We start from the raw sequence: 14,170 nt of genomic DNA, 5'->3' as shown, positions 1-14,170 counted from the left end.
AGCCATGCTTTTAAAATGTATATGGCTAATACACTGCCAAATCTGTGGAATTTTATAGGCAGCTACTGTGAATAGTAATGGCAGTCAACGAATCTGCTTTTTACCCCTACTTACACTGGCACTGTAAGCTTTAGGATATCTTATTGCTTCTTTAAAACTTATTTCAGCATAGTTTCAGGCCTGTCAGCAAATCTCTGCTGTGTTACTGGTAATATGAATTGTCTCTGAGAACCCTGCAATGTTCCACACATAATCCTGAGGGAAGAGAAATCAGGTGTGTGATGGAGTACCGCTGGAAAAGAAAAAGGAACAAATCTGTAATGATACAGAGAGAAAATAAATTGAAAAATGTTCAAGTGAAAAGAACACCATAGTAAAAATGAGGAGAAGAGAACAAAATCTCAGTGTGAGGGAACTTGTTTTGACAATGAAGGAGAAATAGGAAAGTAAGACCAGGTTTAAGATGATGTTTGTGAGCAGGAGATTGATGCTCAAAAGAGAAATGGGACAAGCTTGAATGGAAGAGAAAGACTGGGAGACACATCAAATCAGGAAAGAAATATGTCTTACAATAAAAAGAGATAAATGGGATTTTACAGGAAAATAACTTCACCAAAATGGGAAAGATTTAAACAAGAAAAAAAGTGAGAGAAATTAAATACCAAGGTAAGGGAAGGATGGAAGAAAACAAAATACTGATCTTTAAAAAGAAAATAAGATAGTTGTATTCATTTTATTGATTTATTGGAAGATTGTGTGGTGAGTTTAATGTCTGCTCTGAAAGTGAACAATGTCATAGGAAAAACTATGATTTTTTTTCCCAGGCTTTCCTGTGCAGGAAATGTAATAGGAAGTTATTTTTATTAATGAAGATCAGAGAATATGCAACAACAAACTACCAAGAATGGTGTGGAAAATCCGGTTATTTTTCCAGTCAGACCAGAAGAACCTGTGGCCAATGACCAGCAGGAGCCTAAGGGTCAGATCATTAAGCAGCAGGATCAGTGAACTGCACAACAATTGGAATCTGTACATCTTTAAATGCACACCAACAAACTTCCATTACAGTCAAAAAGAAGTCTTGAGCACCATGCAGCTGGTATTTGTAGCCATTCATTAATTGCTTTGTGCTGTTTTGTCTGCCTGATCAACACAAGCAGCAGACTTGTTCGATTTCATTTGCAAAGGTGAAACCAATTGATTTTACGGCAATATACTGCTTGCTGAGCCGTACTTTTCCATCAAGACAGTCAGGTTACACCAGTCACCAAAAACTGATGAGGCAGAACAGTGAGAGCTTTGGACAGAGAGACAAGGTCTTTGGCAGAATGTTTTGGAATTTGTCAGGGGGAGTGCACCCCTCGGTTCAGCATAGCTGTGATGCTGAGTGTGCTGGAAGGACTTTATCCTTTCCAAAGCTATGACAAGCTGTGGCAATACTCACCCACATCCATGACACACTTGCAAGGGACTGTGAGATGAGGGAATGGGGAGCACAGTACCTTTATTTGCAGCATTAGCATGCGTTTCATCTGTAAAAGAGATATTCAGCTGTCTACCTTGTCTGGACTTAACCAGTGTTTTATCTTAGCAGGTTTGGTTGACCACGCATGCAGAGTAAAAAGATGTTTGTTTATGGACAGGAAATGCATAAGCTTTTAAATGAATAAAATGTGAGTTTGAAGCATTAAATGTAACATGCATTGTTGTGTGCTACTACCTGCAAAGGGTTCTTCTTTGTAGTGTCCTACTTGGACTCAAGCACTAAATCTTTCATCAAAGCAAGTCTGATTATCTTGCACATGGTTTTCCTGAAAGGATGTTATGATTTTCTAGATGTTTGGTGGCTGGTGATAAATTAGGCTTTTATGATGTCATGTGAAAGGCCACTGCTTGGACTTCCTTCTCTATGAAGTGCACAGGAGAATACATTTGGGACATACTCAGCATCAGAAATTATCCTACCTTGTTTTATTTTAACCCTTTTGTGGACTCTTGCTTGTCTTGTAACTGTGTTCAGGCAAGGATATCTTCATTTTTACAGACAGGAGCCCCACACTATCATGTTCTGAGTCCCCTCTGTGTGGGGACTTGAATTTTTTTTCCCCCTTGGGTAAAAAGATCTCAGTTCTTGAGCTTCCTTTAGGCTTTTCACAGCTTAAACTCTCTCCAGATATTTTGTCATGAAGAGGGTTTTCAAATCAGATGGGGGTTTTTATTGAGAAATTGGAATGCGGTGAGGGGTGGGGGATAAGATGATGCGTCCCATAAATTAGATGGGGTTTATGGCTGTGTAGAGGGAGGCTGCTTCTAAAAAAACCAGCCAGCAGTAAAAGGAAGATTGTGACTTTGTCCAGAGAAATGGCAGCTCCCTTCTTCATCCCCCATACTGTAGGGAAGGAGTATTTTACAAGTTCCTTTCAAACAATGAGAAATGACTGAACATCCTCCATGCTAACTCCTACGTACTAGTTGATCCACAGCAAGGAAGAAGACAGGAAGAGAGAAATATCCACCTCCTCTCTGTCTTCTTCCCCCAAGTCTTACCACAAGCTTCAGCAGGACAGAGGTTTGTGTAACACTGTAAGAGTTAAGGAAGGGGGTGACATCTCTCCCACCCAACTTCAGTTGGTGAGGTGAAAAAAGGGCAAAGACGGCAACTGCTGTAAAAGGTGATTTAATTAGAATGTTTCAATTACATGCTTGTTAGATGAAAAATTCTATTTTGAATAAATTATTTTTATTAGGGCAAATATAACAGCATGCCATTCCAAAAAATATTTTAGTATCATTTTGATGTTAACATAACAAATGCCATGATTTTTTTTCAGAAATGTGAATGTCCATGGGGTAGCAAAATCACCACAAACAATGCATCCTGTAAAAGAAAAATAATAATTCTATGAAGAAGTAATATACTGAGTTCATAGATCTGCATTTATTAAATTGCTGCTTAATGCTCTAAATGTAGATAGATAAATATGTGTAAGTAGAATACAAGATAGCTGTCCTAATGTTTACTGTTTTGTTACTTATTATTTGTTATTGACCAGAGATGATAACTGAATTTGTTTACATTTCCAATGTAAGTTGCTATAAATGAAGTATCTTTTAGTGGAAGAAGAGAAGAAATTAAGCAGGAGTGCAGCATGGATTGCTGGGGTTAGCAGTTTTCATGTTCACCTTGACATGTCAGTCAGCAAAGACAGCTGAAAAAGACATTCATTCCTGCTCAGAAACCCAGCTGAAGTCAAACAACTTCACAAAGTGATTTCCTGATCTTTGCAGAAAATGTGAAGAGAAGGGAGTGATGAGAAAACTAATCAGAGCAGATAAAAAAAAATTGTGAGAATTACACGTAAAAATTTTAAATGTATCATGCTGTCATAATAATGTCCTCATTATATGTGGTTTTATTGTTGCATACATAATGCAACAATAAAACCACATATAATGAGGACGTTATTATCCTACTCTCCATCCCCAAAATAATTGTCAGAGTGGAGAACGGGTAAACCAAGAGGAAAACACATTGAATCATGAGCAAAAGCAGGACTTGAAGGTACCAATGAAAAGGTACAGGCTAAAAGTCTTGAGGTTGTTCAGCCTAGAAAAAAGAAGATAGAAATAGAGCAGCCTTCCAGTACCTACTAGAGAGCTGGAGAGTGACTTCATACAGAAGCATGTAGTGAGAGGACAAGGGGGAATTGACTTAAACTAAACTGTAAGAGGGTTCTGATTAGGTATTAGGAAGAAATTCTTTACTGTGTGGGAGGTGAGGCACTGGAACAGGTTGCCCAGAGAAGCTGTGGATGCCCTGTCCCTGGAAGTGTTCCAGGCAAAGCTGGATGGGGCTAGCAACCATGTCTAGTGGAAGGTGTCCCTTCCCATGGAGTGGAGTTGGAACTAGATGATCTTTACTGTCCCTTCCAACCCAAACCTTTCTCTGATTCTGGGATTGTGTCCAGCCCTCATGCCAGACCTAATTATGGTCAGTATATGGCAAATGGAGTAGGTTTGATTTTCTTCCTCTCCTCCAGAAGTTCCCTGCTTATTTAGAAGGATTCCTGTGAACTAGAAATGATCTTGCTATTCGGAAGCCTCTTTGGCACTTTGCAGGGCCATGAGCTGAGGTTACAATTGCACTTACATCCAGGCTGGGGAACAATTTCCAGGTCTTCCCAGGCATTCAGAATTGGGCCTCAGGGCAAACTGGAAGGGAGGGCAGCACCCGCCTCACTGCAGCCAGCTGCAGGAATTTCGCTGTTGCGGCAGCAGGGCTTTCCCTGCTGCAGGGGGAACACTCTCCGGACTGCCTCAGGCATGGCAGCCCGAAAAGCAGCCATGGTGCCACTTGCAGCGGGATGCCCTGGCACAGAGTTGTGCGGTACGGCTCCTGACGAGCGAGCTCAGCTCCGGATCCAATGAGAGTGAAATTCAGCGCTGGCTTCGAGGATATCGGGCTGTAACTCGGGAGGAATTTTATCTGGCTCGAGGGACGGCTGTGGCCAAGATGTTTTCTCAGGCTTCGCTTGGCATATGGACAGATCCGAGTAGCGCTCAGCCCTGTGAGGGGCTCTTGTGCCGGCAGCTCCGCCGGCGCTCGCCCCGGGGCCGCGGCCTCCCCTCCTCCCCGCGGCCGTGAGCGGCGGCACCGCCTCCGGCCCAGCGATCCGGGCCCGCCGGAGGCACCTGGAGCGAGCCCCTCCTGCCTCGGCGCTTTATCTGCGCTGGCGGTGGGGCTGCCAGGACCGGCGCTGAGTGAGCCCATTTCCCCAGAGCAGAGCATTGTTCCCGGCCTCCGGCCGCCGCGTGGCCCCGCTGATGGACAATACCACCCGTCCCCGACTTCCTGAGCAGACCAGACAGCTTGCTGTTTTCTTCGAGTCTCTTATCACCCCCTGTCATTGAGAGAGAGGTCTGGCTTCGGCTTCGCTTGGGGCTGATAGGCAGCAGCGAAGTGGAAAAGGCGCAGGGGAGGGAGGGGAAGAGAAGGAGGAGGAGGGAGAGGAGCTCCATTAGTTATTATCGCCCTAATGTTTATTGCTGTTCCGAGTTCATTTGCCTTAACCCTTTGGAAGCTGGTCAAATTAAAGATTATCAATCTGATAAGATAAAGTCTGTTTTAACGCCCCTGGTTCCTGGCGGAAAAGCCAAGGTTGTGCTCAGGTTTTATTGACTGTGTGGTTTGTGTTGATGCCTTATTGCTGCAGTACAGGGGGGTCCCGAGATAAGACCTTACCCTAAAGATGCCCAGCACTCGCAGTCTGTCAAGGTCCCTAGGATGTACAGGGGCTCAGCGCCGCGCAAAATCAGTCCTTTCCTCAAGTCAATCTTTCCCCTTCCCTTCTTCCTCAACATGGTTTTAGTAAAGATTAAACTTTCTGAATAGGGAGGGGATTTGCATAGGAAAACATGCTAGGGGAAAAAAACCATTGTGCCTCTTATTTTCAATGGCATTTAGTTATATGTGAGTTTCAGCCTATTGGTTGCTTTTGCCTTTTGCCTTTTCCTGTGGTTCTTTGCGAACAATACTGTCTTTCTGCAAAAGACTGCTGACCCAAGTGTGGAAAGCAGTCTGTTCATGCTGCATTAAAACAAATTTAGATCAGGAACCAAATTCACTGGCATTCTTCTATTCCCTTGGTACCCTAACTGCTCCACAACTTTGCTTTTCTAAGAACAGTGGAAAGAAAAAACGAAAACTGAGCGACAACACATTTTGGCTCATCTTAAATTCCTGGAGATGTTTATTGTCCTCCTTGTTAGGCTTGGGCTTCATTCTTCAATATGTTTTATCTTCAGTCTCGTCATATTTACTATGGAGATAGGAGTCTCTTGCTTTATGATTATACAGGGTTTTCATCCCTGTTACTATAGATATTATAACAAATACTACCCTTTGCAAAGAAGCCAAGGCAGTGTTCTCTGTCCCGTGGATCTCCAGAAGAACAGGCAGAGCAGCGCACAGGAGACACAGTGCTCATTACTGTGACTCCTTCTGGGGTTTGGTCCAAGCTCAGCTGAGCCATGCATTGAATTTTGCACCAGTAAGGCACAAGTTTCCAATGTTGCATCTGGGTTAAAGCACAGTGTCCCTGGGCCTGGTGGGAAGCGTGGTGGAACACTAGGGAATGGGGGATAAGGTTGATGGTGAAAGAACTGCCTAGTGAGCAATGAATGCAGTCTCCTGATGTGTTTGCAACACTTCAGCAAGGCTGTTCTCCAAGCAATAAGCTGCAGCAGATGCACATATGTACTGTGGGACTGGTGTTACTACTGAGATTTGCTACTTAAACCCTCTTTAAAAAACGCTAAATGTTTAGCATCTGTAAATGTAAAATGTTTCAGGAAGTACACAAAGGGGAGATTATTTCATAAGATAAACCTTAGTATATATATACATGTGATATAAATTTTTAATGGGGCCTGTTGTGATAGGACAAAGGGTAATAGGGTAATAGTTTTAAACTTAAAGAGGGTAGATTTAGACAAAATATAAGGCAGGAACTTTTTATGATGAGAGTGGTGAAACACTGAAGCATCTGAAGCAGATTGCCTAAAGAGGTGGAAGATGCCCCATCCCTGGAAACCTTTGAGGTTAGGTTGGATGGGGCTCTGAGTAACTGACCTAGTTGAAGATGTCCCTGCTCAGTGCAGAAAGGCTAGACCAGATGAACTTAAACGTGCCTTCCACCCCAAACCATTCTAGGATTCTATGATAATGATGAAAACACAAAATTGCAGTCTAATCAAGTGTCTATGAGTTTCATTGGTTTTTTGTTGTTTGTTTGATTTTTTAATGGGATAAGTTAAAGCTAAAAGGTAATGGTTTTAAGAAGAAAATAAGGAAAATAAAACACTGGTGGAGTTTGCAGGAAGCTTTGGCCCCTCTGTTCTTGAAACCCTTTTTGAAAAAAACATCTTGAGCAAAAAAGTGTAAGGCTAAGCACTCAAGTCAGAGCCTCCACCAAGCTGGGTCAGTGCTCTTTGCTTATGGGAGCCCTGATGTAACAAATCATCTTCCAAGCAGTGGTGCTGATTGTGAATGTAATCCTGGCTGCTTTTCAGATGCAGTTATACTGTTATGTGCTTAGATCAAGTTTGTTTGTATGTAGAGGTAAAGCCTTGTCTGTGCTTTAGCAAGCAGAGCTGGACACAATTCCATCAAAGATGTTTTACTGAGGACTTGATCTCAGTTTTATTCTAGGGTAAGAGAAAGCTAAAGCTGGCACTGGGTGCTGGCTTCAGTGAAGGCACATTTGAAAGGGAATCAACTGAGTTGTAGTAATAAAGGAAGCCTTGGCCTTCTTTAAGGCCACACTATCTCCTTTTTCTTACGTTGTCTTGGGGCTTTAAATTTTCAGTTAAAGTTAATTGAATGAGACAGTGATACAATGCACAGTGAAACCAGATCAATCACTGCTCAAGACAAAATAGGAGTTGCAATGACACTCAGAACAAGAGCTTGGGAAATGTGATATTTACATTAAAATATTTCACATTTTTGTCTCATGGCTTAAAAGCCAAATTTTAAAATGCCTTACCACATTGCATAACAAATTTCTTGCTGCTTATCTGTATGCATTTGTGTGTGTGCATTTGTACAACAAAATTGAATAATTACAAAAGCAAATTTAGTAATAATGGGGTATTTTCTACACAGTTAGACAGCCTCAATTGCAGAAAATGTAAAACAGAAAAACTCACATCATATGAATTCATTCTGTTCTCTGAGAGGCAGTCATATGACAGTGAGCTGCATATAAAGCCATAGGAGAATTTACTTGCTCATATTAAGTGGCAACAGGGAATTTGATTGCTGTCTTTCTCTCTTCCTCCCCTTTAAATATTTACCTGGACATTGTTTCTGAGTCTTAGCGTGCCATTAAAACTTGTCATTACTAGGCATTTATGTTAACTGCTTGCGTGGAAAATAAGGACTTGTTCCTTACAAAATGGATAAGGAAAAGCAAAGACTTGATTTTATGTTCATGATCTGAGTGCTGTAAAAACAACAGAAAGCCTTAGTCAGTGTTTTCAGGGTTATAGACTCTAAGCTCAGTATCTAAACCCCCAGAGTTTTCAGGGAGTCAAAGGGCTTTGTTTTCCTGTCAGTATGTAAAGCACAATGGCACAGAAAAAGTAATCCTGCAGGAATACAAAACATGAAGTGGTGTTCAAGTGGTGTCATTTCATCAGGTGCTTTTCCATCAGGAGTAGGGATATGGGGCAGTTTATACTCAGCAGCAGATGCTTTTTAAGAACCACCCCCCCATTTCCCCAAACCACCTCCCCACTGCCCAAAAAATAAAAATTCAGGTTTTCCCCAATGGAATCTGATCTCTTCTTTCTTCGCTTTCTGATCTGGTTGTAGTTCCAGAAAGTGATGCCCTGCTATTGAAAACTTAATACATTTTAATGATGAATATACCAGAGGGGGTTTTTTGGATGGTGGGGTTGTTTGTGGAATTTTTTTCCTTTTGGAAGCCTGACAGATGCATCTCTGGTTTCAGTGAAAGACTTAAACAATATAAACAAGCAGTCATTTTGTTCCAAGAGAAGCTTTTTTTTTTTTTTTAATATTCTTATTTTATTGTAATTACCTTATTGTTTTCATATTATGAGCTACTTGTAGAAAAATACAGGAAACGTGACTGCAATACAATCCTTTAATCAGGAATAGCTTTGTTCCAGTCATCATTTCCATTCAGTGTTGAAGCTTTGGCTAATAAGAATACAATCAGACCTTGAGTTTAGGTGTAATATGGTGTTAATATTATGGTTTCATTTGGCCTCTGTACCTAGTAACTTCTGTAAGTGAACCTTTTTAAAAGTGCCTAGGAGATATTTTCTCTGTAATGCTGTTTTCAAATAAATTAACTAAGTTGTGTTCCTGAAAAGGACACAAACTTCTTCAGGAGAGCCACTTAAAATCTTTTAACCCAAGTCAGCTGGAGAATTTGTTTTATCATATATATTAAATATTCCATTATTTCCCCCTTTTCCATTTTTTTCCCACAGATTATGCCTTAATACCTTTACTGCATTATTGTTAAGGCTTGTGAATTTTTTAAAGGAAAAACATGAGGGTTTTTATACCTAGATGGCTTCAACATACTAGTTGTTTGTGTGACCTCTGTGTATCATCCAGCACTGCAAATACTTCCCTTTTACTGATTTGCAGCCTACCCCCAATCATATTTTGGCCTACTCAGCAGATGAGTGTTTCTGTTTTTAAATAAAGGGCTGGAATTAGGTAAAGTATTTTTTTAGATTATCTGTTTTAAGAAAAAGCATTTGTCCAAGACAGTAAAAAGACTGCTCCCAAGCTGTTCAAAAGCAGAATGCAGCTACATACAGCAAACCATGGCAATTCATTTTGTGCTTCCTAGTAATTTTTTCTTTAAAATGGGAAGCCAATATCTTAGATAAGGATTAGTTTCAAAGTATGTTTTTGATACAAAGATTGTGGATGTAAAACTTTTACTTACACAGCATTTATAAAAATGAAAATCTAAGTTTTCCGATATAGCTTTTATGACATAAAGCTAGGTGATATTAAAACACTTCACTTCTAGCTAATGGCTTGAACTAGGGCTGAATAAAAGGCAATTGTTTTTATACTGAAATTATTGTTTTATGAAGGATTTCCTTGTTTCCAGACACATATATATACACGCGTATGTAAATTAAACTGAACTCCAGATAAAAGACATACCTCCATGAGCACATTAGAGTCTGATCCAAATTTTATCAAAGTTAATGGGAGTCTTTCCCATTTCAAACCAGATTTTGCAATCCATATTCACACGACCCTCCAGGGGATCCCTCAAGTTGATGCAGTTTTGCATGACTTGGCCTCAAATGTCTGCTGCAGTTTCAAAAAGCCCATTATAGGGCTGCAGTAGGAAATCATTTAGTCTAATTTAAGGAAATCATGGCATTTTTTAAATTTTCATATCATTTTGTTCTGATCCATCTGTTTACTCTCTTCTGAAGGCAGGATGAAATGCTTTTTAGCCTAAAGACTGAACTAGTAAAACTGCTGCCTGGAATAAGTCTCGGCAGACGTGTTTGTTCCACATCCCCTGCTTCGGTGCCATATTTCCTTTGGTGGATTTCCTCTGCTCCTGGAAGCAAGCTGTCTAGCTTTCTTGTGCACAATTATGAAGAAGAATTTCCTACATTTTACTGCACAGGATGAGGTGATTTTGGAAGTTAACATGACCTGAACCACATAAGATAACAGAGAGCATCTGAAAAATGTAGCATGCAGTATTACAAGTTAAAAAAAAAAAATCTACATTCACAAAATGCTCCTTAGCTCCACCGCTGGTCAGAGGGTGGAAGAGGGAGAGAAAAAGCAGTTCTTGCATTTTTTTGGAAAGCCTGCTGTTTTACCACCATAAAGTCAAATGAAAAAGGAGAATTCAGCATTAGCTTTGTTGTTCTGTAACTAAGCTGGGTTTGTTTGGGTTTCTTTAAACCTAGACAGATATAAGTTTATTATTTATTGCTACAAAGATATACAGCTTTTGAGAAGAGATGATATATTTTATTCAATCAACATATGCATTTGGAAAAAGCTAACTGTTTAAACACTGTCTTCCAATTTTAAAGAAAGATACAGTCAGTTTTTGTATTCAATTAGAAATGCAGTTAAAGGAGATTTTGTGTTTGTTTAATTTTATTACATTATGTTTGATGATTGGTTGTGAGATTGTTTTGGTGTGGTAGCTCTTTCAAGGATACTTGAACAGTAAGGTGAATATGACCAAAGGCTTGGTTTCTGTAATGATTTCAAGGCAATTTCTTTTCATTTATGAGATATTTAGACTTTTATTTGCATGTGGATACTCAAAACACTCTAGGAAAAAAATATGTACACATTCAAAAGCTGGATGTTTACTGGTGTTGCATGTGGTTACCCACACCCATAACAATCTTTCAGCATCATTTGTCTGTGATCATGTTTTCATTTGAAAGAGACTAGGTGCCTTTTTTGCTCTGTGATTTATATTATTTAAACAAAAAGGGGAAAAGAATTTGATTCAACTCATTCTCTAGCATGACTAAGATGTACAATAATGTCTTAAAAAATGTTCACTGTTGAATGGCTGTAAGGCTGGAGTTCAAGCCCTCTGTGTACACACAAAGAATAACTCTTTCCATCTGAAATAGCCTGGCAAAAGGATGCTGCCTCCTGCTGATTTTATAGGCATATGAGCTTCCACTAAAATTGCATCTTCAAGAGAAATAATTTGTCCTTGGGAGAGTCCAATAGTGAGAGTCCACACTCAGCTCACAGGGAAGCAGGAGCAATGCGGAGACCATCAGGATGGGGAAGGTAGCAGTCCTTGCAGTGCTTCTCTCTTCTTTTCCACAGGATTTTCTGCAAGGAGACTGCACCAAAGCCAGGCAAAAGCTGAACTGGAAGCCGAGAGTCACGTTTGATGTGAGTGGTCGTTCTGTTGTACCTGCTGGGTGTTCACGTCCTCTAAAAACAATTCCCAGGGAGGGGAAAGGAGGGGGGACACCTCTGTGTGGGGTGACCTGGGCACCCTGAGAAACCCCATTTTGGGTGCCTCTGCATGGATCCTTGCTTTGCAGAAAGCAGACACTGTGGCAGCAGTGGGCATCCCAGAGCACAGCAGAGCACTGACACACCAGGGCCTGGGCCAGGGCTGCTCTGGAAGGGCCCAACAAAGCCCCAAAGTCCTCTCTTGGTTCTGCGGTGGGAAGGGCCCGACAAAGCCCCAAAGTCCTCTCCTGGTTCTGCTCTGGGAGGGCCCAACAAAGCCCAGAAATCATCTCCTGGTTCTGCAGTGGGAAGGGCCCAACAAAGCCCTGTCCTGGTTCTGCTGTGGGGCCAGGGGGGACTTGTCATGCTCTGGGGCATTCCTGACATGCTGCCATTTGTGCCTGCACTGGGGCCTCATCTGTCTCTCTCCTTCCTGCAGGAGCTGGTGAGGGAGATGGTGGACGCTGACGTGGAGCTCATGAGGAACAACCCCAACGCCTGAGCCCTGGCAGGGCCCAGCAGGCATCACAGGAGCCATGCCACAGATGGCCAGCACAGCCATGAGCCACCAGGGTGGGCAGCTGGCCCTCCCTGTGATGGTTTTATTGTTGGCCTGCCTGTGTCTTAAAGACCAGTTTTATTCCTGCCTCCACCCTCTACATCCTCCCAGTGCCTCTTGCCCCATACATCATCCCAGGGCCAGCTCTGCCTGGGCTAAATTTGTCCTCTGCCACTAAATGGGGAAGGATCATACTGTACCTGAAAAATTGATCAGCCAAACCCACTGATTTCATTTTTAGTTGAGACTCGTCTTTCTATTCTCTAGAACCTCCAACACATTTTTAGTACTTAATCCCATTTGAGAAAAAAAACATTCCCTGCCCCCCACTCCTCCCTTCTCCACATCAGCAGACCTTTGGTGCAAATATGGGCTCACCATGCCTCCAGACCTTGTTCCACAGCTTGCCCTTTCTGCCTTTCCTGAACACTCCTTGTTTTTCTTTCCTGCAGCCTTACCTCCACCCCAGCAGCCCATTCCCAGCACCTGAACTCTGTAAAAGTTTGGATAACTTGATATAACTTGCAGTGAAATCGCCTTTTGACCATGCTGAATTAATTCCTAATTGCTGGAATCGCTTTCAAACCAGTCAAGCTGGGGCTTGTATATGTTTTTCAGATCTTCATTTCAGAGTGTGCATGAGTCACAGAAAGCCTTTTTGTCCAGCACCTTCTCAATCTGGGGAGATTAGGGTGTTTTGATTTTTGACCCCCTCCCCCAAGAATCAAACCATTCCCCTTCCACCCTCTTCCTGCTTACTATAATTAAACCTCAGACAGGAGCGTGAACCATTTCAAAAGATGACTTAAGAAATAAAAACAAAATAAATAAAAAAAGTTTTAAAAAAATAGAAACTTCAAGGTGAGTAAATATTTTTTTGCTTTTTGTGCCAAGGTACCTGGGTTATCCAGAGGTCGTCAAGCCCATACATTTCCCGTTGGTTTAGGATCTTCCACCCACCAATTACTCCCATCATTTTAACTTTATGCCTGGAAGTGAGCAAAGAGCAAGATTCACAGGAGGGAGACACACAGGAGATACACTTACTTGAAGTGCATCTCCTGCTTTTTGGCTTCGTGTAGAGGGGACCCCCATGTTAAAAGGAGGCCAATCGCGGGATAGGATGGGGGGGTAGCTATGCCCGGGAGCGGTTCCATGATGGAAGGGATGCAGGTGACAGGAGGGAGCTGGAGAGCAGCCTGGGGGAGCCGGGAGGGTGCTCCGTGCGCCGGTCTCCAAGGGCGGCATTTGCTGGAGGCGCCGCGGGAAATGCGCGGCGCGGAGTGGAGCGCGCCCGGGCAACCGGAGCAGCCGCTTCCTTTGGGGCTGTTCCTTCCAAAGCGCGAATAGGGAAAGGGAAACGTGGGAGCCCGACCCCTGCTTGAGACCCTGTCTACAGGTGCGCAGAGTAGGAGCCCTAAGGCGGAGAGGAGAGGGGGCTGCGAAGACAGAAGGATGTCCCTGTTGCTCTCCCTCCGAGCATCTCCCCACGCGTGTGAGGCTCTCCAGCCCGCACGCAGTTTCCGCGGCACCCTCGGGGCTCTTCGAGCACAGACCAACGCCGAGCAGGTCACGGACACTCAGTCCCGAGGCCTGGATCTCCCTACGGCATCACGCACGCGTTGCCACTCACCTCCCGTGGGTCTATTTATAAAAACGCTCCTTGGGTGTTTTTCTCCTCAAACGGGTGCGATTCCACGGCTTTCCCCCCCCCCCCCGCCTTTTTTTCTTAAGAGTAAAACATCACTAATCCCCCTTCCCGTGGGTGCATGTCCGTGCATTAGCTGCGCTCTTCCGCAGCGTTCACCCCGCGTGGATCTGCTACACAGCCCCTGCGAGACGCGCTCGCCCCTGTGCCTTGGGCACCCACTGCGGCTGCCTCCCGCACCCCGCCACGGCCGAGCGGGTCTCCCGTGCCCAGCGCTGTCCCCCCCGCCCCGGGGCCACGGCGGGTGGCGGAGGGAAGGGAAGGGGAGGGGAGGGGGCGAGCTCCCTCTGCCCGGCCGCACCGAGGGCTGCGCCCTCCTCAGCGCCTCGGCCAGGCGGTCACGGGCTGCGGGTGGCGGGTCTTTGGTGGGAACGGAGTA

At 43.3% G+C, this 14,170-nt stretch overlaps 1 protein-coding gene across 1 annotated transcript in view; it reads left to right on the top strand.

Moving 5' to 3' along the window:
* GMDS (GDP-mannose 4,6-dehydratase) overlaps positions 1-12,943 on the top strand; it is a 409,468-nt gene extending 396,525 nt beyond the window's left edge. Inside the window, exons 10-11 of the mRNA XM_071452998.1 lie at positions 11,390-11,458; positions 11,964-12,943. Of these exons, the coding sequence (XP_071309099.1) occupies positions 11,390-11,458; positions 11,964-12,026 (132 nt within the window). The 3' untranslated portion in view covers positions 12,027-12,943. The remainder of the gene's footprint in view (positions 1-11,389; positions 11,459-11,963) is intronic.
* The last annotated feature ends 1,227 nt before the right edge of the window (positions 12,944-14,170 follow it).

This window comes from Agelaius tricolor, unplaced genomic scaffold, assembly GCF_023055355.1.
Source record: "Agelaius tricolor isolate 1412-34295 unplaced genomic scaffold, bAgeTri1.0.p SCAF_2, whole genome shotgun sequence".
Taxonomy (NCBI): domain Eukaryota; kingdom Metazoa; phylum Chordata; class Aves; order Passeriformes; family Icteridae; genus Agelaius; species Agelaius tricolor.
The sequence above is the reverse complement of the archived record's forward strand: the minus strand, read 5'-3'. Positions and strand labels throughout refer to the sequence as shown.